Source organism: Camellia sinensis, chromosome 8, assembly GCF_055761805.1.
Source record: "Camellia sinensis isolate YWXY chromosome 8, ASM5576180v1, whole genome shotgun sequence".
Taxonomy (NCBI): domain Eukaryota; kingdom Viridiplantae; phylum Streptophyta; class Magnoliopsida; order Ericales; family Theaceae; genus Camellia; species Camellia sinensis.
In genome coordinates this window covers 197,470,520-197,494,851 of record NC_138968.1, presented here as the reverse complement: position 1 = coordinate 197,494,851, position 24,332 = coordinate 197,470,520, and the positions used below count along the sequence as shown (strand labels likewise).

Sequence of the window (24,332 nt, the reverse complement as noted above, 5' to 3'; positions counted from 1 at the left end):
GGAATCGGGGCGGGGATCGGGATCGGGGATCGGGGCCGGGGTCGGGCCGGAGCGGGGCTTGAACACTGATCACCGTTCCCAGCCCCGAACAGATCGGGGATTGATTTTCAAATACCGTCCCCTCCCCGTCGGGGGTATTTTTTGGGGAAAAACCGCTAAAATCGGAGTCGAAATCGGGGATCCCCGTCGGGCCGGTTTCAAATTGCCATCCCTATCCGTGGTTAGTTAAAAAAAAAAACTCATACGTAGCAGACACGGGCTTATTGTGGTTGCGAGCGTTTTTGAGATGACGGCGTAATTTTTTTCACACAAATAGGCTTACGTATAATTTAAGCAATTATCGTGGACATCATTGTAATTTTAAAAGATCGATTAGTGAAGGCGATGTAAATTGTAATTGTTTTTCAGACAAGTAGGGTTTTGTACAATTTAAGAAATTATCGGGACATCATTGTAATTTCAAAAAAATTGATTATGAATGGCTGTGTAATTTTTTTTTCTTCATACAAATAGGTTTTGATTATAATTCGAGCAATTATCTGGGATATGATTGTAATAAAAAAAAGAAAAAGAAAACGAAAACAGAAGTAGGGTTTAGGGCTTTGAATGAAGAAAGCCAAGGCCGGTACTCTAAACCCTAACTCTGGTGTTGAAGTTTCATCCATCTCTCTCTCTCTCTCTCTCTCTCTCTCTGTCCGTCGTCTTCGCATCTGTAGACAAACCTAGAGAGAAAAAAATGATCAGAGGTGGAAAAAGTTTCGTTTCTTCGCCGCCGGCGTTCTCAAACGACGCAAAAAAACTGCTAATTTGCACCGGAAACACCGTCTCCATATTCAGCACCTCCACTGGTTTACAGGTTTTCTTCAATGAAGTTTTATGCATTTGCAATAACTTACAAACACTCTTTTTTGCTCAATCAATTCATGTTTCTCTGTTTTTTCAGACATCAGAGTTGGAAGGTCACACAGCGCTCGTTACTTCGGTCATAGTCGTACCAGCTTCCACACCTGCAAGTAAAATCTTGTGCTTTTGTTGGACCGCTTCACTCGATGGCACCATTCGGAACTGGGACTTTTCTGTGCCTGAATTGATGAAGACGATCAACATTAGGGTTCCAATATTCTACATGGTAGTTTGGCCTTTGTTTTTAGTCATTTTTTTTTTTATCAATTGTGGACAATTTGAGTGTTATATAGTGTTTGTTTGTTGTTAATTGAACTAATTTAACAGCAGAGACCACATGACAATGATTATAATGATTAGTTTGTGAAGTAAACCGTTTGGAAACTTTTGATAATGGTGATTCAATTCCAGATTTTGATTGTAGAAAATCATCACAATACTTGATTGATTTGACTGCCACAAACAGTGAATTTGTAAATTGATCCAGAGGCCTTTGTTTTCTGAATGTTCTTTTTTTTTCTGCTTTATTTCTATTTGTCATATAAATTAAAAATGTAGCTTTTTCTTTTGGGATTTTTCAGGTGATTCCAAGTTTATCAGGCCAACCTGTGGAGAGTAATGAGAAAACGCCTGATCTTTTTGCATATGTGTCTGTTGGAGGTACAAAAAAACAAGACAAGCAGCCTAACACTTTACATGGACAAATTCGGAAGTGTAACTTAGCCAAGTCTCGTTTAGCTGGCGGGGTGACTTTGGCAGAGGTGCATCTCAATAACATTCTGATGAACATATACTTATTTAACAATACATTTCTATTTTCTAAATGTGCAATCATATATATATATTGTTTTATGTGATCTAAATGCCCATGCTTTTGTATGCAGTTAAATAATGTATACAGGTACATATGTGCATACAGGAAGTAATGGTTGAAAAGTGTTGTCTCAAGATAATATGTAAATTGATATTACAAAGATTCATATATCTTGATGATAATTAAAGCATGGATTGGGAGATTGGTATGAGGATAAAAATTATTAGATGCATAATATTTAATGAATTTCCAGGCATTATTTGATAGTGCAAAATGTTGCATAATACCACTGCATATTGACCCGAACATTATGCATATCTATCCTATATGATGCACTTTTAATATTCTAGCCGATATCTATCCTAAAATTCATTGACAAGGGACTTAATAAAACATATATAATTACACTGATGCATAATAGAAAATGATGAATTAATCAGCAAGTATTATATTTACTAGTTTGATTGTATAAAAGTTATGGACTTTAACTCATTTTTGTATTATTCAATTCAAATTACCATGCATATATTTAAATTTAGGGTAAGTTACATTATCCTTCTCGGACTAATGGGTTTATTACAATGCATTTCCTTAGTTTGTGAAATTACAATAACCTCCTTGAGCTTGTCTAATAATGGACCTTACAGAAAATTTGAATTCACCTAATTGCTATCACCCTTAACACAATCCTTTTATAACAAATAAATTGAGTTTACCCAATTGCCCTCACTCTCTTTCTCTCCCATAGATTCTCTGTCCCTTCTTTTTCTATTCATTCATCTTTCTCCTCTATTCTTTTTGTTTCTTTCATTTTTGTTGCTACCACCACACGTCATCATTGCCACTGCCACCACACGTCATCATTGCCACTGCCACCTCCCTCTTGTCTTCCCACCCTTTCTCCCTCTCTCTTTCTCTCTTGCCCCTCTCTCATCTCCCTCACTCCTCTTACCACCACCTCCACCTCCACCTCCACCTCCACCTCCACCTCATCTCTTATCTCCAATCTCCCATACCCGACCACTGCAACCACTACTATTGCCACCTTCTCTCTCTCTTCCCACTTCTCTCATCTCCCACACCCTATTGCCACAGTCAATGCCACCTCACTCTCTCTCTTTCCCCCCTAATGTCTCTTACGCTGCCACCACTGTCATCTTTTTGACACCAATTCTGTTGCTTAATTTTATGACGATTCCTTGGTCTTGAAGGTGATATTTTGTTGTCAAATTTTCATTGAGGTGCAAAGAATTGGAGATTTCTTGTATATATATATATATCCAATTAAGAGACCCCTTGTAGGGGGCAGAGAGAGGTTTCTAGAGAGAAATGTGGATTTGGTGGTTGAGGAGTAAGCTTTCCAGAGAAAGAATTGGGTGGGTTTGTTGGGTGAAAGGTGCTAGTGTAGTGGCGTGTCGTGGTTTTAGAGAGAAAAATGAGTGTAGTGGCTGGTTTAAGCTAAAGTGGAAGAAAGAAGAGAGGAAGTTAGAGGTATGCACCAGTGAGAGTACTTGAGTGTGGTGGCTAGATGAGAGAGAATGTGGTGGGTCGGCTAGTGTAGACCACCCTAAATTTTTCATGATTTTGTTTTTTGTGCGAGAAATGTTAGATTATTTAAATGCAATGTAGTTCTAAATTTGGGCAATTTTGTCAAAAACAATTTCAACATGTGTAAGTATATCAATCTCATGATCTCATGTCAGTCAATTGAGGGCGATATAGGTATTTGACACTTTCAATGCAAAAAATGATTACATAATTCATCCCACATGACTAAGGGGTAATTGTTGTGTGAATTTAAAACCTGAAGAAAACAAGGTGTAATATTTAGGATAAACCTATTAGTCAGGGGCAAGTTTTTAAAAAGCGGCCGCAACTGTTACGTAACGGTTGTGGTAGTTACCGCCACCCGTTACGGCCGCTTTTGCAATGTGATTAAGATTTACAGGTGTGTCAGCCGTAGCGACTGATATAGCGGTCGTAACGGTGCCGTAACGGCCTGTTACGCACCGTTACGTAATGGTTTCGAATTGCTTCTTTCGAAAAAACACACACACACACAAAAAAAAAAAAAAAAAGAGCTGAAAATGGGGGAAGAGAGATAGAGAGAGAAGAGGGAAGATGAAAATCATGTTATTGATTTGTTGAAGCTGGACCTATACTATTTTATTCAGCTACTATCACTCAACCATTTTGTTTGTGTGTGTCTATCTATATATTGTTTGAAAATAATAATGATAATAATAATAAGTGTGGTTATTATCTATTTGGCTTGATTAAAATATATATATATATATCAACAATGATTCATCCCACTAAAAACATCACCACTAATAGCACTAATGCATTAAAAAAATAAAAAAATAAAATAAAAAACACAACTCCAAGACCAAAACATCACATCATTAATGGCGGGACCTACTGTCACCTAATTAGTGGGAGCACTAATTAGTGCTCCCAAGCATTTTTCATATATATATATATATATTTAGGCTTTTATTTATTCTCTTACTTTTGTCATTGTTTATTTTATATATAATAGTTAGTGATTGATTTTTTGTATAATATGAAGTCATTAATTATTAAAATAAAATGTAAAAAACTCAATTTATAGTGATTTGAAAATATGAAATATATTGAATCAAACTTAAAAATTTATAAAAATTGATCAATATTTATTTAAAAACCCAATAAATATGATTATGAAAAAAAAATGTGCGCATCGGTAAGTTTTTTTTCAAATTGTGCGAAAAATAAAAAAATTCACGGCTCCGGTTACTGCAACCGTTACGTTACGGCTTTTACACCCCGCAACTGCAACTGCAACCGCAACCGCAACCGCAACACTGTCACCGTTACGGCGACCGCAACCGCTTTTCAGAACCTTGGTCAGGGGAGTCATTATGGTGGTCTGTTGTCATGAGTGAATCGTGATTGTGGTGCTTTAATATCGTGCATTCATGATTATGTATTAGATGAAAATATGTTTTGTGTTATTTTGCAGACTGAAAAACCTGAATTTATAACTGTTTGTTCTTCCGGGAAATACTTTGGTATCCGAGACAAGCACAAGCTTTGTATATGGAATGCCCCAGCAAAAGATGCTGAACGTACTGAATCTAAGAAGATAAGGTTGCATCATACTAAAAACTTGACTACTCTTGCGTTTCATCCAACTGAGAGAATTGTAGCAGCAGGTGATGAAACTGGGAGGATCTTAATTTGGTGGGGTTTTGGCAATAAAGCATTCTCTTTAGGCAGCAAACTAATAAATGGAGGATTGACAAACAATGAGGATGATAGGCCTGGGGTAAGGGGCCATGATGATGCTGATTCGTGTACTATGTGGCATTGGCATTCTGCTGAAGTGAAGCTTCTCCTTTTCTCTCCTGATGGAGCCTATCTGTATTCAGGTATACAGAAGTTGCTCTTTCCTGTACAAAGCCTGATTTGTTTTGTAGATTGCAATTCTGCAATGACTATATAATTTATAGAAGATGTAAGAACATGGTTTAAGTACACATTTTGTTCACCATTTTCTTCCATTGTTTTTCTTTCTGGTTTTATTAATTAATGGTTGCTACTTAATATTACCTCCTTGCCCACATTTAGGTGGAAGGGAAGGAGTTCTTGTGGTCTGGCAGCTAGACACCGGGAAGAAGAAATTTCTACCACGAATTGGATCCCCGCTTTTATTTTTTATAAATTCTCCAGATCCTTCACTTTCCGCTGTAAGATCTATTTTCTATCTAAACATAGAATCAATCATAGACTTTGTCTGCTTCGACTATTCTAGTTCTTATTTTTGTACTTTTCTACAGATATCTTGCGCAGATAATCAAATTCATCTGCTGAAAATGCCTTCAATGGCAATTTTGAAGTCCATTGCTGGTATCAAGGTTTGGGTCAATCATTTTGTCTCCCTTTTATTCTGGCAAAATAAATATTTAGGAAAGGAAATTAGAAAAGTATTTTTTTTAAACTTTCTGTTAGCCACTGAAATTTGAAACCCATGGGCACACATATTTCTGGTTGATGGGTCTGACCTACTTTGCTGATGAGCTCTCAAAGCTTTGTAAACACTGCATATCCAAAATATGCCTCTATGTCTTACTTGATCTCCTGTATTAACGTCAAATATGAGCAGTCTATTCATATTTTTGTAGTTGAACCTCAGCCCTGGCTATTGCATGTTAAAAATGGTCTATGTATTATATTTCCTTTACTTACATATCATACATGCACGTGTCTGAGACTCTGATATGTTTATTCTTTACTGTTTTTGTACTATTTGTATTCAGTTTCATGCTTCTTGTGTATTTGGAAGATGAATATTTCAGAAGATTCTTACACTGTATTTTCAGCTTCCTTGTTCAATTCCAGAGATTTCTAAAGATTCATGTCGTGGATTTGTCTTTGATTACACTGCCGGGTTAGTTGCTGTATGTGCAGAGAACTACTGCATTCAATTATACAGCTTGTTTGATGACCGCGAAATTTCGGAGGTGAGCATGTTAAAATTTTCAAGTAGTTGCTTCATTTGATCATAGTTGATTTCCAATTAAAGCTATATACGCAGTTGAATCAGCCTTTCCATGAAAAGTGGAGGTAAGGCTCTCTATCTACCATCTCTCCTAGACTCTGCTATAAGCAGGAGGCTGGATGGAGCCTTATGCACTGGGTATGACATTTTTTTAGGCAGTTGAATTTGTTCTCATCATTTAGGTTTATATACCAATCTGAAAACAATTTTTCTTGAGGAAACAATTTTCATCTTTATTTATGTTTGTAATGAACACATTTTGTGTTTTCTGTTTATTTTCATGTGCATATCATTTCAAGTGGTATATTTTCCTTTGGGTTGCCCCCAACAACCCTTTTTGGAAATTATAAACCCTCTTTAACAAATATAATCATTTCTTCTTGATTTGTTTAATTATGAAGCTGCTAGCTCTCTTCGGTGTAATACATCAAATGGTGGTCCAACCCCATATTGTTTCTTTGCAGTAGAGAATTTTCTAATATTCTTAACTGTTGTCTCTATTTTCTTGCAAGCCATTTATGTGTGGAAGTTGAAATGTTCTTGATTCATTCTTTTGCAGGTTCAAATCTGTGAGAGAAACCATCAGCCAGGTGATGAGCTCACGGTAAAAGAAATTTTTTTAGTACTAATTTTTCTATCCCAATAGTTGCTCTTTGTGGATTGAGCCCATACTTCTAAGATTTATTTGGCAGTTGAGTCTATAATCAAATGAATCTGCTGCATAAACTTGATTCTCAGTCCACCCCTCTCAACACCCTCAGTTGAATGTGACCAACACTGGGAACTATTCTTTATTTAACCTATAGATTGTAAGGCTCAATATTTCTTGAGCCTTTTATTTTATTGGTTTATAGGGTCTTAATGTTGTTTGTCCAATGTTTACATTCTATACTACATGCTCCTTGTGTTTTGAATGGTGGTACAACATTCCACATTTTTTGTTTTGTTGTTTTTTGCTTCCAGTATAATTTCTTGTTATTTCAAGGCAGTATACTACACTACTATGTAAAAGTTGACCAACAATTTTTCTAACATGTTTCTCTTGTACTCGTATGTATATGGGCGTGTACCCCTCTTTTTTTGATCTTTTTAGTGGCCTATTTGCTTATCAAAAAAATACTACTATTAAGATCTGTTATTTTTACAGAACCAATATTGTTTATGCTCAATAACTATTATGTTTCTCTAGTTTACATTGATAATCTATCTGGATATTTCTGCATCCAGATACTGAACAATTTATTTATTTATTGATTTATAATAACTTACATAAGGATTTCTTCATGCTCTAAGTTCATTTAATCTTTCGTTCATTTGATTCTCTGGATTGAAAACTAGTATTCTAGTAAAGTCTTGAATTTGTTCAAAGGTTGGGTTGTAAGGTGATGGTTTCTATTGAGGACTACACATCAATTTATTAGAAGTATGAATGTGGTTCTCATATCTCCCCATAGTTCAATGTGTGAACATGAAAAATAGTAGGATTTGGAGTGATCATGCTTTTATCAAGTTTTATATCTTGATTATGTATATCATTTTGCAATTGTTATATATTATTCAAATAATTTTTGCATGCCAGTGTGATTGAATGTTTTTGTAGAAATGTTCTCTTCTTACGCTATTTCCAAATATGCATGCACCCCTAAAGAAAACTATGAAAATATGAAAATTGTTTAGTGTGAGGGTAAAGGTGCAAATGATCCATGCAAGAGGATTTAGGTTGCTACTTCTTCTAAAAGCAAAATAGTATTTACTTAGCCTAACATCTTATCTTGCATATTTAAATATATTCCCACTAGAAAGCCAACTTTATCATAAGGTCCTTTTGGTGTTACCTACTCACATGGGTTGATTTTTTGTTATGTATATTGTTATACTATTTTGTCTCAAGTCACATTCATTATACATTCTCCCGTCAATTACACTACCAAATTAAAGCCTTCACATTCCTCGAATGCAGGTGGTAGTGAATTTGGTAGCCCTCTCTCTAGATGGCTGTGTTATGAGTACTGTTGAAACTAGGCTACCAGAAGAAGGAATAGGAGGCCTTGTCAGTCTTAAGTTTTGGACAAGTGAATCGCAGAATAAAGACTTCAGCTTGTCCACCGTCATATATGAACCACACAGGTCTGGTGTTAGCTTTATTTGTTCAGAAACTGAAATATTGTTTTCTTTTGAATACATCTTGCTTGCCACTAGAGGAAAATACATCTTGCTTGCCACCAGATCATTGTTTTTCTTTTGAATATACTGCAGCTGAAATATTGAGTAGAGTGTATTACCTACAAAAATAGAGAAATGAACACCATGCTACCTGCTTAATACTGTACAGGGTATCTGGTGTTTCAGCTATTGCTTTCCACCCTACCCGTCATATAGCTGTCAGCAGCTCCTATGGTGGTGACTTCAAGGTAGTTTGGCCAATCGTATCGTAACTTTTTCAATAAGATATTGCCTTTCTAATGCTTTCAATGTTGCAGATTTGGGTTGGCAATAATGAGATTCAGCGGAAAGGTCAAATGCTGCAGAAAACTGGGTGGACATGCCATGCTGTTGGTTCATATAAGTATGATCTTACTTTGGTCTAATTCAAAGGCCATGACTGTTTTATCTTTGCAAAGAGGAACATACAACATGTAGCTTAGAAGATTACCATGGAATGGTGTAAGAGTTAAACATAGAAGTGGGACATATTACTCAAAAGAAGCCAAGGTGTCTGCGGTGTAGATGCCAGAATCTACTTTTATCTCATAACATGTTTAGTTGGATGGGCTTTGTTAGTCAGCAGGATATTTAGGCCAAGTTTGGCATCCTCCAAAAAATTCAAAAAGTCAAAAAGTCACTATCTTATTTAAGTCACATCATCTTATTTAAGTCACATCACCTCTCTAACACATCACTTCAAACCCAACTCAAATCCAACCCATATTTCATAAAATGTCAAAAAGTATACTTATTTAGTCTTCCCAAACTTGGCCTTACTTTGCAGAGTGTGTACCATGACTTAAGTGGCATCTTGATTTTATGAAAACTTTGTATTTTCTACAAGTTTGTTCATGTAAACACTTAATAATGTAAATGTTGATATGCTGCAATATCTTGGATTTAGTTTAAAACCTCGTTTACTTATTTTGCTAATTATTATCTTTGTTGTTTTAATGAATCACTTGTTCCTTCCAGGAAAAAGCCCATGACAGCTGCCATATTTTCTGTCGATGGCTCTATTCTGGCTGTTGCAGCCGAAACTGTAATTACATTGTGGGATCATGAGAAGAATGTTCTTGTGGCTGTAATTGGAGATAGTCAAGAGGTGATTCTCTAAATAAGCTCACTGTCATTGGTCTATGAATGCTCAAATACATGCACCTTTTAAATATCATATACCTTATTCTTGTTTCTATTATTTAATCTTTGTATCATTCATAATTTCTATATGTCTCCTGCTAGTATCTGTGTTTTCATTTCTGTACACCCTTGCAAGTTTTATGCCTTTCTGCTTTCCTTTCTGCAATACATGTCTATCATAATCGCTGATTTTTCACCTTGACATAGTTGCTGACATTGACATTCTAAACCATGTAAGAAAGATGTAAATTGGTGCACCAAGTGCTCATGCTTTGTTTTGGCAACCACTAAACTCTGCGTTCTTTGAGCTCATGCACTGGCTTGGCACCACAGCATAATTCCTAGTTTTGCATAGCAACCCTGAATATTTTTAAAGAAATATGTGGGTCCAACTCTGTGCGTTTCACACAATGAATTTTGTATCTTTTCGCAGGCAATTGTGATCCTGTCATTTGTTGGAAAGTCAGAGTATCTGGTGTCTTTAAGCCATGGTTCAAACCCACAAGTATCTGTTTGGAGTATGTCAAAGCTTTCCATAATGTGGTCATATAAGCTTCATGCAGAAGGTTTGGATAAATTCTTATCTTCTTAACAGTTCAATTTTGAAACTGATGAACATGTTAAACTAGTTTCCAAATCTTCTTTGAGACACCCAGGGAAATGAGAGGAAAAAAAGAATAAGAAGAAAGTTTGGTGTGTACATCTTTATATTGTAACCTAGTTTGTGCGTCCCCTACATCTATCAGGCACTTTAGAGAATTGAAATTATGCTACTGATTGAAACCTTTACTTAATGTTGGAATGATCAATCAATGTGTTATTTGTGGCTCATTCTCTATGCTACTAAGAGAGTTTTGGAAGAAAAAAATTAGTGGGTTAAAATCAGAACTACTAACTGACCATCAGTTATTCTGCAGATGGTTGTCAGCCAGTCATTTTCTTCTGTCTTTCACTTATGAAACATCTTTTACTGCCTGCCTATTTGCCCCTCTTACCTTGTACATTTCACTTATATGCACACTATTGGATTCCACTACAAGTTGATTGCATGTAAGAAATGCATGTGACTGAAAGTGATAATGATTATGGGTCTTGATTAGTAGAACTTTTGTGATTTTGCATATTGAGAGATTTAAGTTTAGACTCCTTTTTTTCTTTTTTAACTCACTCGTATATTTATTTATTTGTGATTGTGACTAAACAATGCATGATGGGATCTGAGCCCTAGTATTCACTCCATAGTAGTCCCATGTTATTACTAATTCAGAACATCTTGGATTAAAGTTCAAACCAGTTTAGAGCAATCAAAGATTTGAGATTTTGGTTTTGTCAAATGTACTTGGTTTTCAAAGATACACTTTTACAGGGCTAGTTTTACTATCGCAAAGTTCTAGCTTTTTTAAATGACAAAAATGCCCCACTTTTTTTGAATTGTAATATTGTCTCTAAGAAATCAAGTTTGGGCATGAAAACAAGCTCAGTAATAGTTGACAATTCTCTCCAACTCATTATTGGAGGAAAGAATTAGGAATTTTGGTATTCATGTGACGCCCCGATTCTACACTATAGGTTGTAGTCAAGGGAAGTCACTAGTGAGTCCTATGGTCAATAACCAAGTAAGATCCCAGATCGCTGGAGGAGTCAAAATAGCCTCCTTTCTAAGTCTAGTTTTTTTAGGCAGCGCACTACCTTTTTGACAGATCTTACAAGGCATTGGCACAAGGTCTCATAAGTAAGGATAAGGTACATACATAGGATATAAATACATACCAGCCACAATTATAGTTGCTTCAAAAGATCGTTCCATTACATTACATCCCAAAAAGAAAGTTTTAAACTTCATATGAGTCTTACAAAATAACAAAAAGGAAATTTCTAGTATTCCTAAGATAACCAAAAGTCTTCAAAAGTTTCCGGCTCGTCGTCTTCCGCTATTAGTTCCGCTTCGTCACCTGGCATGATACGCCGTGAGCTTTGAATGCCCAGTAAACACACACACACACCTCACCCATTTTTCCCAGTCCAATACACAATCACAAAATATAACATCAAGTAGTAAAGCATGATACTCCAACAATAAATACATAATCAAATGGTTAAGTTAGATGTCAGTTAACTAGAAATCCCCCAAAGAGATTCCATCCTCCCAACCACAAGAATCGGATGCGGATTATTTGGTATGTCCTCTCTTTTGCTGCTTTGTTGCAGAACTAATCTCGGATGCCTATCAACGGTTATATACCGCGTAGCGCCAACCGCAGGGCCTCAAAAGAGACGGTACAAATAGGGTCTTGCCCAAATCCCTCCTTACACCAACTACCTATGGTTCGAATACAACCGCTCCGTTCAAGGGTTCCGAAAACCACTTGCTCAAGACTTTTAACCTTCAGAAAGGGAACGCCCCCCCAATTATCCATATATCACATTTTCTCATCTTGTCATTACTCAAATGTTTGAAAACCCAGTACCCTCCCAATTAGGTTTCCCGTTGAATTAAGTGTTTTAAGACAAGACTAGCTTAACTTATAAAACAATAATATCCATATGAGCATGCAATCTTAAGACGGAAAAGGCAAATAACATAACGACAATATATATATTATCAGATCAAGATATGATTATAAACTACAAACATTCTTATAAGAAAGGTAAATAACATAACCACAACACATATATTATCAGATCAAGATATGATTATAAGCTGCAAACATTCTCATGAACTCAAGGTACAAGATATCCACACCTAACAAAGTTTCTAGATTTAATATCGCATAAAGATTAAGATGAAAGAGCTATTTTAGACCCTTTACCGGCTTGGCCTTCCTATGGTTTATAGAGGATTCGATCTGGTTTATAGAACATTTTTCGGAATTGGGATTGTTCCTCCAGATTCTAGATGATTTAGAAAGTATCTCAGCATTGTCCAGGATCTATCTAGAATCTGTCCAGAATCTGCCCAGATCCGTCGACTGTTACGAAAACTTGATTTTCTTCCAAACTGCTCAATGTTTTTCGATGAAACCAATTTTAGTTGAAAGCAAACTTCTAAAGGAAGGTTTTGACATAAAATAGAGGTTCAGAATATTTTTGTACATTTTTCTGGAATTTTTGAAAGCTGACTGCAAAAACAGGTTTTATTGCAGAATGCCCAAAACAAGAAAATTTATAAAAAGGGGGTTCCACCATGGGAAAGTTTCATTTCTTTTGTGAGGAAAATATGCTAACTATCCCATGTTTAACTCAGAAAATTTGTTTGAAGGAATGCCCTTGAAAAATTGAGAGATTGGTACAAAAAGAAGACGGTTTTGTGCCAAAATGGGGAAATACAAGAGAGATGGACTCCATACTCAAATATTAATATTTTTAACATAAAAACTTGATAATAACAGATCTGGAAAACATTATTTAGGATCTTCAAAAACATGCATTAGAAAAGGAAATGAAGAGAAGGTTGTGTTTGTGGCTTACCTTCCAAACTTTGCACAAGAAACTCTCCTGTTCCTCCCTCTTCTTCTCTAGACTTCTCTTCCTTGCTCTCCTCCCTCTCTCTAACCAGAATGTGTGTGTGAGTGAGTGTATTGTGTGAGTTTGTAAGCTAGGGGAGATTGATATTTATAGACAATTTTTGATGTAAAATGTCTTAAAAGCCCATTAGTTGGAAATGGTTGGAAATGGTAGGATTTGTTTGGATTCTAAGGAAATGGAAGGGATTTGGGAGGCTTGGTCAATGATTTAGGCAACACTAGTTAGAAAGGAACTAGTTTTGGAATTAACAACCTAGGTCTAGGGTACTAGGTTTGGGTTTTCTAGAATATCATGATGATATATATTGAAAATTGGCTCCTCTCTTCTCCCTAGGATGATGGGGTTATTTTTTATTAATTTTAGGTACAGGGGCACATCCCACTAGGTGTATACATATATATATATATATAGATTGCAAGATTGATGGTATACCAAGGTACAAGGTACAAGTACTAATTTGGGTTAAGTTTAAAATTTAAATAAAGAGTGAGGGCTTGAAGTTAATTACATGCAACCTAGGTAGAATTAAATTAAGTTAGGGAAACTAATCTGGTTAGAGAAATTTCTGTTTCTATAAAAAAAAAAAAAAAAAAGAAATTGCTAACTGGCAAGATTCGAATTAATTTAAGTAAACGAGGGCTTTAAGAAAATAATTCATCATTAAGGTCTTAAAAGTAAATACATATTTTAGGGGCCTTACAACCAATCCCCCTTAAAACAATTTCGTCTCCGAAATTCAGCTACATACTGCTTTCGAAAAGCTCGGGGTAATTTGCCTTCACCCAATCATGGCGCTTCCAAGTAGATTCCTCAATTCCCCGGTGACGCCACAACACTTTCACCAAGTGAACCGTCTTGCCTCTGAGGTCCTTCTCTCGACTGTCCTGTATTGCTACCGGCCCTTCTTTAAATGTAACATCCTTGTCAAGGCTGATACCTTCCCATTTGAGGACGTGTGACGGGTTAGCGATGTATTTTCTCAACATAGATACATGGAAGACGTTGTGTATTCCTGCTAACTGCGGGGGTAGGGCTAGTCTATATGCTACTTCGCCCACTCTTTCCAATACCTCGAAAGGCCCAATATATCGTGGTGACAGCTTCCCCCTTTTTCCCAAAACGTACAACTCCACGCCTGGGTTGCACCTTTAGGAGCACGTGGCTGCCTACTTCAAACATCAACGGTCTCCTCCTCCGGTCTGCATAATTCTTCTGACGGTCCTGAGCAGTCTTTAACCGTTATCGGATCAATTTGACCTTCTCAGTAGTTTCTAGGACAAGTTCGGGTCCCACCAGATTTGCGTCTCCCACTTCCGTCTAACAAATCGGCGATCTACAAGGTCGTCCGTATAATGCTTCAAAGGGTGCCATACCGATGCTAGCTTGGAAGCTGTTGTTGTAGGCGAATTCAATTAGGGGTAAGTATCGTTCCCAACTTTCTTGAAAATCCATTGCGCAAGCTCTCAGCATATCCTCAAGCGTCTGGATAGTGCGTTCAGATTGTCCGTCTGTCTGCGGGTGAAAGGCGGTGCTAAAACATAACTCCGTACCAAGAGCTTCCTGCAGGCTTCCCCAAAATCGAGAGGTGAATCGTGGATCACGATCTGACACAATAGATATCGGAATCCCATGTAGTCGAATGATTTCCCCATTGTAAAGTCTGCACATAGACTCTAAGGTGTCGGTCATCTTATAAGGTAAGAAATGTGCTGACTTGGTAAGACGGTCCACTATTACCCATATAGCGTCGTGCCCTCTAGGTGACTTAGGCAACCCTGTCACAAAATCCATCGTCACATTACTCCCACTTCCATTCGGCTATTGGTAGAGATTGCAACATTCCTCCTGGTTTTTGATGTTCCGCTTTTACTTGTTGGCATGTCAAACATTTTGTTACGAATTTAGCCACTTCCTTCTTCATTCCATTCCACCAATGCTGCCTCTTCAAATCTTGGTACATTTTAGTCCCTCCTGGATGTACCGCAAATGCAGAATGGTGACATTTCTTCAGTACCTTTTCTCTAAGTAACTCGTCACTTGGTACAAACAATCTACCCTGGTATCTTAAACTTCCATCGGGGTGAATTACCTAATCGGGCATGGGCTCTCCTGATTCCAGACGTCCCTTGATGTAGGCTACCTCTTGATCGTGCTTTTGGGCCTCCATGACCTCATTCCTCAACTTAGGCATCACCTTCTGCGCACTAAGACATGCTTTTGTATCTTGAGATTCTACTTGGATCCTGAACTCACTGAGTGTCTTAACCATATCTCATTCCTTGACGGAGATCTTAGCCACCATCCCTCTGCTCTTACGACTTAGAGCATCTGCTACTACATTAGCCTTACCGGGGTGATATGAGAGAGTGAACTGGAAGTCCCCAAGATACTCCATCCATCGTCTCTGTCTCAAGTTAAGGTCCTTCTGTGTGAATAGATACTTCAAGCTCTTGTAATCCGTGAAAATCTCAAATTGTTCCCCGTACAGGTAATGTCGCCATTGCTTTAGGGCAAAACCACGGCTGCTAATTCCAAATCGTTGGTGGGGTAGTTGCGCTCATGAGGTTTCAACTGCCTGGATCCATATGCGACTACCTTTCCATTTTGCATTAGCACGCATCCTAACCCTTCTTTAGACGCATCGCAATACACAGTGTACCCCTCATCTCGTTCTGGAATGGTCAAAATTGGCGCACTAGTTAACCCCTTCTTCAGCTCTTGGAAGGATTTTTCGCAAGCTTCGTCTCACTCATACTTTACTCCCTTCTGCGTCAGACGAGTCATTGGTTTAGCTAGTTTGGAGAAATCTTGGATGAACCTTCGGTAATAACCGGCCAATCCTAAAAAGCTGCGAATCTCCGACACGATTTTTGGTTGTCTCCAATCTAATACTGCCTCCACTTTGGTTGGATCCACTGCAATCCCATTTTCTGATACTACGTGCCCTAAGAATTTTACTTCATTCAACCAGAACTCACATTTACTTGCCTTGGCGTATAACTGATTTTCCTTAAGAATTTGGAGGACAATTCTTAAATGTTGCTCATGCTCTTCTCTAGACCTTAAATATACCAAGATGTCATCAATGAACACTACTACAAACTGGTCGAGGTATGGTCTAAAAATCTTATTCATTAGGCTCATGAGTACTGCCGGTGCATTGGTTGGTCCGAAGGGCATTACTACAAATTCATAGTGGCCATATCTAGTACGAAAGGCAGTCTTCGGTATATCCTCCTCCTTGACTCGTAGTTGATGGTAACCCGACCTGAGATCGATCTTTGAATAGCACCTTGAGCCTCTAAGTTGGTCAAAAAGGTCATCAATCCTTGGGAGTGGGTATCGGTTTTTAATCGTGACTTGATTGAGTTGACGATAATCGATGCATAGCCTCAACGACCCATCTTTCTTTTTAGCAAACAACACGGGTGCTTCCCATGGCGAAGTACTTGGCCTAACGAATCCTTTCTCGAGCAATTCTTGTAGTTGTGTGTTCAATTCTCGCAGTTCTGCTGGTGCCATGCGATACGGAGCCATGGATATTGGGGTAGTTCCAGGTTGCAGCTCGATGCTAAAGTCTACTTCCCGGGTTAGCGGCAATCTTGGTAATTCCGTAGGAAATACATCTGCATAATCGCATACTATGCGCGGAAGTTCTATTTCTCCTTGGCCCTCCTCATTTAGAATCAGACTTGCTATTCTACCTGCAGGTTGATCGTGCCACTGCGTCCGATGTTTTGTCGAAGCCATAGGGTCTTGTCTATCCCCCTTAAACAGGAAATGTGTCCCATCTTGCATAAGAGCTACCACTTTCCTCTGACGACAGTCGATCACTGCTCGGTGGGCAGACAACCAGTCCATGCCCGAAATGATATCGAAGTCCGACATTTCCATGACACGAGGGTCGCAAGTTAAGCGTAGGTTCGACATTCCTATTTTACAATCTTTACAGATCAATCCTACCCGAATGCATCCTCCCATAGGTGACATTACACTTAAGGTAGTTTCTAAAGGTTCACATTCAAGTTCTAATGACTTAGCACAAGCAGAGGGTATGAAAGAATGTGATGCACTAGTATCAAATAAAACATGCACCCAAGAATTGTGTAGTACTGAATTACAGACGGGTCCGCTTCTTTCTCTTGCAGGGCGAAGATTCTGCCGGTTGCTCCTTTTTGGTCCCTCATGAAGTTGGGTCTCCTTTCCACAAGCTCCAAGTCCTCTTGGATTCTACCTCCCCTCATTCTGAGGTCAATGTTATGCCGATTATTTCCACAAAGATGGTAAGACTCTTCCAAAATTTGATTCTTGATAGGGTTCGGGGTTTTAGCCACGGTTACTAGTCCATTCTTAAGGTTTTGATTTCCTGGTACTGCATTTCTATTGTTGCTTGCAAGCTCATGTTATTACTTGTCTCGAAGTATGGTCCACCATTTGTTTTTCTTTGAATGGGGTGAGACGCAAGTCAAATTCTAACTACAGAGGCAATTCCTTATGGGTAAGCAACTAATCTTAAGTTAGAGTTTGATTATCTTAGGGTGTTCACACAGCACAACTTCATATATACATAATAATAATTACAAGATTCTTAAAATTGGATTAAAGTGGAGACGAAGAATACGAAGCAGTTATGGTGATAACGTCAGGATTAACAGAAATATGGATGAATGGTATGATGTTATGGTTTCGAACTTCAATGTGATCAATGGTTATAGATGTAGTGACTAAACTAGATATTTAACTTGAAACTGCGTTGGCCATCCGCGTTTCAAACTGAATATCCAAGATTCATCACCGAGTAAAGAAAATGAAATTATTTACAAGAAGTCTTGGGCTAAATAAAATAATCAAGGGTCAAAGGAGGTCGAATTTACAAATAGTAGTATATAAAACAAGACAAGATGGACAAGACTTAATCTTGGAAAAGGGTGACATTGAATAAAGGTTATGAATACAAGATGAGGGTACGACAACCGATAGAAGACGCGTAGAACTAGTAGTACCCCCTAATGCGCGATGTGAGGCCTCACTCAAAGTTAAAACCATTTCACGATCCTGAAGTAGGTCCTTATGAGTTGATTCTGGCGTGTCCGAAATTCGAAGAAATTCCCTAAGATAGGTCAAGAAAGATTTTAACATAGTCAGGGCAAGGTAGTCTCTAACCGCAGGTCGAAATGCGTGGGTAAGGGTTGAACCTAGGCTCTGATACCAAATTGTGACGCTTCGATTCTACACTATAGGTTGCAGTCAAGGGAAGTCACTAGTGAGTCCTATGGTCAATAACCAAGTAAGAGCTCAGATCGCTGGAGGAGTCAAAATAGCCTCCTTTCTAAGTCCAGCTTTCTTAGGCAGCGCACTACCTTTTTGACAGATTTTACAAGGCATTGGCACAAGGTCTCATAAGCAACGATAAGGTACATACATAGGATATAAATACATACCAGCCACAATTATACTTGCTTCAAAAGATTGTTCCATTACATTACATCCCAAAAAGAAAGTATAGCCAAAAGTCTTCAAAGGTTTCCGGCTTGTCGTCTTCCGCTATGAGTTCCGCTTCGTCACCTGGCATGATACGCCGTGAGCTTTGAATGCCCAGTAAACACACACACACACACCCCACCCCTTTTTCCCAGTCCAATACACAATCACAAAATAAAACATCAAGTAGTAAAGCATGATACTCCAACAATAAATACATAATTAAATGGTTAAGTTAGATGTCAGTTAACTAGAAATCCCCCAAAGAACTCCGTCCTCCCAACCACAAGAATCGGACGCGGATTATTCGGTATGCCCCCTCTTTTGCTGCTTTGTTGCAGAACTAACCTCGGATGCCTACCAACGGTTATATACCGCGTAGCGCCAAACGCAGGGCCTCAAAAGAGACGGTACAAATAGGGTCTTGTCCAAATCCCTCCTTACACCAACTACCTAGGGTCCGAATACAACCGCTCCGTTCAAGGGTTCCGAAAACCACTTGCGCAAGACTTTTAACCTTCAGAAAGGGAACGCCCCCCCAATTATCCATATATCACATTTTCTCATCTTGTCATTACTCAAATGTTCGAAAACCCAGTACCCTCCCAATTAGGTTTCCCGTTGAATTAAGTGTTTTAAGACAAGACTAGCTTAACTTATAAAATAATAATATCCATATGAGCATGCAATCTTAAGACGGAAAAGGCAAATAATATAACCACAACACATATATTATCAGATCAAGATATGATTATAAGCTACAAACATTCTTATAAGAAAGGTAAATAACATAACCACAACACATATATTATCAGATCAAGATATGATTATAAGCTGCAAACATTCTCATGAACTCAAAGGTACAAGATATCCACACCTAACAAAGTTTCCAGATTTAATATCGCATAAAGATTAAGATGAAAGAGCTATTTTAGACCCTTTACCGGCTTGGCCTTCGTATGGTTTATAGAGGATTCGATCTGGTTTATAGAACATTTTTCGGAATTGGGGTTGTTCCTCCAGATTCTAGATGATTTAGAAAGTATCTCAGCACTGTCCAGGATCTGTCCAAAATCTGCCCAGATCCGTCGACTGTTACGAAAACTTGATTTTCTTGCAAACCGCTCAATGTTTTTCGATGAAACCAATTTTAGTTGAAAGCTAACTTCTAAAGGAAGGTTTTGACATAAAATAGAGGTTCAAAATATTTTTGTACATTTTTCTGGAATTTTTGAAAGCTGACTGCAAAAACAGGTTTTATTGCAGAATGCCCAAAACAAGAAAATTTATAAAAAGGGGGTTCCACCATGGGAAAGTTTCATTTCTTTTGTGAGGAAAATATGCTAACTATCCCATGTTTAACTCAGAAAATTTGTTTGAAGGAGTGCCTTTGAAAAATTAAGAGATTGGTACAAAAAGAAGACGGTTTTGTGCCAAAATGGGGAAATACTCAAATCTTAGTATTTTTAACATAAAAACTTGATAATAACAGATCTGGAAAACATTATTTAGGATCTTCAAAATCATGCATTAGAAAAGGAAATGAAGAGAAGGTTGTGTTTGTGGCTTACCTTCCAAACTTTGCACAAGAAACTCTTCTGTTCCTCCCTCTTCTCCTCTAGACTTCTCTTCCTTGCTCTCCTCCCTCTCTCTAACCGAAATGTGTGTGTGAGTGAGTGTGTTGTGTGAGTTTGTAAGCTAGGGGAGGTTGATATTTATAGACAATTTTTGATGTAAAATGTCTTAAAAGCCCATTAGTTGGAAATGGATGGAAAGGTTAGGATTTGTTTGGATTCTAAGGAAATGGAAGGAATTTGGGAGGTTTGGTCAATGATTTAGGCAACACTAGTTAGAAAGGAACTAGTTTTGGAATTAACAACCTAGGTCTAGGGTACTAGGTTTGGGTTTTCTAGAATATCATGATGATATATATTGAAAATTGGCTCCTCTCTTCTCCCTAGGATGATGGGGTTATTTTTTTATTAATTTTAGGTACAAGGGCACATCCCTCAAGGTGTATACATATATATATATATATATATATTGCAAGATTGATGGTATACCAAGGTACAAGGTACAAGTACTAATTTGGGGTAAGTTTAAAATTTAAATAAAGAGTGAGGGCTTGAAGTTAATTACATGCAACCTAGGTAGAATTAAATTAAGTTAGGGAAACTAATCTGGTTAGAGAAATTTCTGTTTCGATAAAAAAAAAAGAAAAAAAAAGAAATTGCTAACCGACAAGATTCGAATTAATTCAAGTAAACGAGGGCTTTAAGAAAATAATTCATAATTAAGGTCTTAAAAGTAAATACATATTTTAGGGGCCTTATAATTCAGTTGGTAATTGAGTACGATACCCAGTAGCTATGCCAGCAATTGCATGTTTTCTTTACAAGAATTTCCAAATTCTCAGCCTAGATTCCCCCCACAGAGAGAGAAGGCGAGGGGGGAATTGCTCCTTTCGATATCTCAATCCAAGCAGTTTTCCTGACACAGTTTCCTTGTGTAATGCTCATGTGGCATCCCTTGATTCATTCAGGCATTTTAGTAATATCTTGTGTATTCATGCAGCTGTAGCATGCACCCAGGATGATTCTTCCTTTGCTGTTCTCGCCTGTCTTCCTGAATCATCTAAACTTACAGAATCTAATGTAACCACATTACCAAGTGAAGATGGAGCAATTTTATTATTCAAGGTTGGAGACCCAGTTCCCGTGGCCACCTGGTTTGTAAAGAAGGTAAGAAACTTTTTTTATGCATTTGTTAAAATTATATTTGTACTTTACCCAGTCCAATCAATCCAATGATGTTCTAGAGATACGAGGATGGTGTATGATACGTAGTAAGAGACTTCATTTGTCTTTGTATTTCCTTCTTTGGAGGACTCCTTGTTCTCCTATATTCTTGTAGTCTCCTTGTTCTCCTATGATATATTGTACTCTTCTCCTATTTTCTTGTAAGAAACTGCCCCCTTTTTGTTCTTGTTCTGAGCAGGGAACATATTTAGCTACTCACGGGCTTTTGCATATATTTCTGCACTGGTGTTATAATTGCATCTATTGTAGTAAAAAATTGTGTATTATAAGTAAATGTTTAAGTTGGGTTTCCATTGAAAATAATGTCTTTCATTTAATTCGTTCCTATATACATGTTTATTCATAAATGTTTATAATTGTAATTGTGAATGTATAGGTATGATTACTAATGGGTAATGCTCAAACTGATGGGCTTACGTAGGCCTAGAGAACTAATTTGTAGGGATGCAAATCTCCTTGTATTGATTGGACTAATATGGTTGGCTTTCTATGCAAGTGTAATGGGATTAATCTTGGTTCTTATATGCAATAGTTCTTTCTCCAATAATATCAGTTATATGCAAATTGAATCACTCATGTGAGATTCAATTCTTCTTTTAAGGCTAGATGTTGGCTACTGAACCTAAATAATCACTGGTGCATTGCAAATATTTTGTGCAACTTTTGTTTTCATTTGTTTTTAAAACAAATTTTCTGCCTTTGTGGACAACTACAAATCCATAATACTAGTAGTAGTGTGCTAAGAAGCACGGACACTTCTAAGAAGGTGACGTGTCCGTGTCGGACACCGACACTCTTTGGACACTCTTTGGACACGTGTCCGATACTCTTCAAAACGTGTCTTATTTTTTAAATATTTTTAAAGACCCGGACGCTCTTTGGACACTTGGAGGACACACGTGTCAATTGTTTAAACAAATGTGTCTATTGATTATACGTATGTGAAACTAATTATAAGTTTGAACAAAACAACTTAAGATACAATAATAAAACGAAAACCATATAAATTTATAGGAAATAGTGCTATATTGCATTTTTTATTATCTTTGAATGATATATTCATATATATATAATATATAATAAATATATAAAATTATATATTTCATGCGTGTCCTCCACATGTCGTGTCCTGCATTTTTTTAAAATTAACGTGTTGGCGTGTCCGTGTCGTATTCATGTCGTGTCACGTGTCCGTGCTTCTTAGGTAGTGTGTCAACAAGATGCTTGGTTGTTTAATTAGTATTTTTTTTTTTTTGGGTAGTAAGTAGGATGGTTCGGTTGCAACTTTTGTTTTCATTTGTTCTTACAGCAAATTTTCAGCCTTTGTGGAAAACTACAGATCCATAATAGTAGTAATACCATGTCAACAAGATGCTTTGTTGTTTAAATATATATATATGTATATATTTTTGGTGGGGGGGGGGGGGGGGGTAAGTAGGATGGTTCGGTTGTTTGCATTATCGTTCATCAAATTTTAACATTCTCACTGTAGGCACTGGGAGGGGGGCTTGCTTTTCTTCATACAAATCCAAGTGCCTTGGAAGAGAAGATTTCAGATGAAAATCCAGTCTCAGTGTTGCTTGCATATATAAATGGTGATCATGAATACATCCTCTTTGACCCATATGTTGAACAACAAGCATGTGAGCAAGGCATGGCTCGTCGGCAGAATCTATCTGGTTTTCAGGAGACTGGTAATGGTCAAGACTTCTACTACTTTTTTCTTTCATATCCATATTCATACATTATATTATAGAAAATCAGATTCTGTGTAACTGCAGTTTTTTTTTTTTTTTTGTGGGCTGTGTGTGAATTTGTGCTGTTACATTGGAATTTTGGATCCTTTGGTTCATCTGATTTATCAGATTGGAAATATAAATACGACTTACATTTTGCTGAGCATGTCGGTAATCAATGTTAGAAATGGTTACTTTTGGGGCTGCTTCATTTATCCAGGGAACTAAAAAATTGACGAAAGTAGTTGCACTCTTTCAGGGAGGCTGAATTTTTTATTCTTTGAATTCCTTTTTGGCATCTTAATTAACCTTGCAATTGTAGTTGCATTGAATCTGTTAATTGACAACTGAAATTATTCTGTTAAAATTCCCTTTTGGTTTCGTAACTAACATTGCAGTTGTAGTTGTACTGGATCTGTCAAGTAACAAGAATTTGTTTCTACGGAGTTTTTGTTTCCCTAAGATTTAATGGGTGATTCTTCGCCTTTCCTTTTTACAGGCCAGTTCGGTTATGCATCTATTTATGGGGAGTTACCAGAGTTCGACTTGAAGGCGGGAAAGCAGACTCTGCCAGCCCCATTTGTAGCATCAGAAAAGCCATGGGAGACCATATTTAGTGGATCATCTCACAGCCTTCCTCCTCTGACCAAATTATGTTCATCATTTTTGGAGTCGTTGCTAGAAAAGAGAACAGCTACTGTAGAGTGATCACTGCAGATAGATGCATATCTACATTTTCTTGTTGTCTTTCCGGTCAAAATTCAGTGATGTCTTCTGCAGTTATTCAAGCTATTGAAGAGTACAAGTTTCAAAGTGTCTTCAAAACTATTGAAGGCAGGTTTGAATTGGCTGGAAGGGGAAAGAAAAATCAATTTAGAATGTTTGAGGAGATGAAGCTCTATGCTCTGCTATGGCTACTTATGAATTTGATACAGCCAAATCTTTGGAGGATCTGTTGTAGCTGGTGGACCTCTCACCTTTCTACTGGAGTTTTGAAATTGTCAGTTTTGCCCCCAACTCACCAATTTTCCTTGTGCGGAATGTCCCTTGGTAGTAAAGTAGATGAGAAAATTGTTTTTATGACTCAAAATTTTGGAATCTTTGATTGTAAATTTGAAACGACAGATTGCCAAGTTATTAATGGTTGAGATAACCTTATTAGCTCT

At 37.4% G+C, this 24,332-nt stretch overlaps 1 protein-coding gene across 1 annotated transcript; it reads left to right on the top strand.

The window, feature by feature from the left end:
• The first annotated feature begins 533 nt into the window (after nt 1-533).
• Nucleotides 534-24,332, top strand: LOC114311021 (Transducin/WD40 repeat-like superfamily protein). Its single transcript, XM_082884543.1, has 16 exons — nt 534-856; nt 944-1,129; nt 1,485-1,664; nt 4,722-5,130; nt 5,330-5,448; nt 5,539-5,616; nt 6,082-6,222; nt 6,820-6,864; nt 8,221-8,387; nt 8,593-8,671; nt 8,741-8,826; nt 9,441-9,570; nt 10,039-10,171; nt 21,186-21,352; nt 22,923-23,124; nt 23,666-24,332. The coding sequence occupies exons 1-16, from the start codon at nt 737-739 to the stop codon at nt 23,872-23,874; spliced, it is 2,451 nt and encodes an 816-aa protein (XP_082740669.1). The 5' UTR covers nt 534-736; the 3' UTR covers nt 23,875-24,332.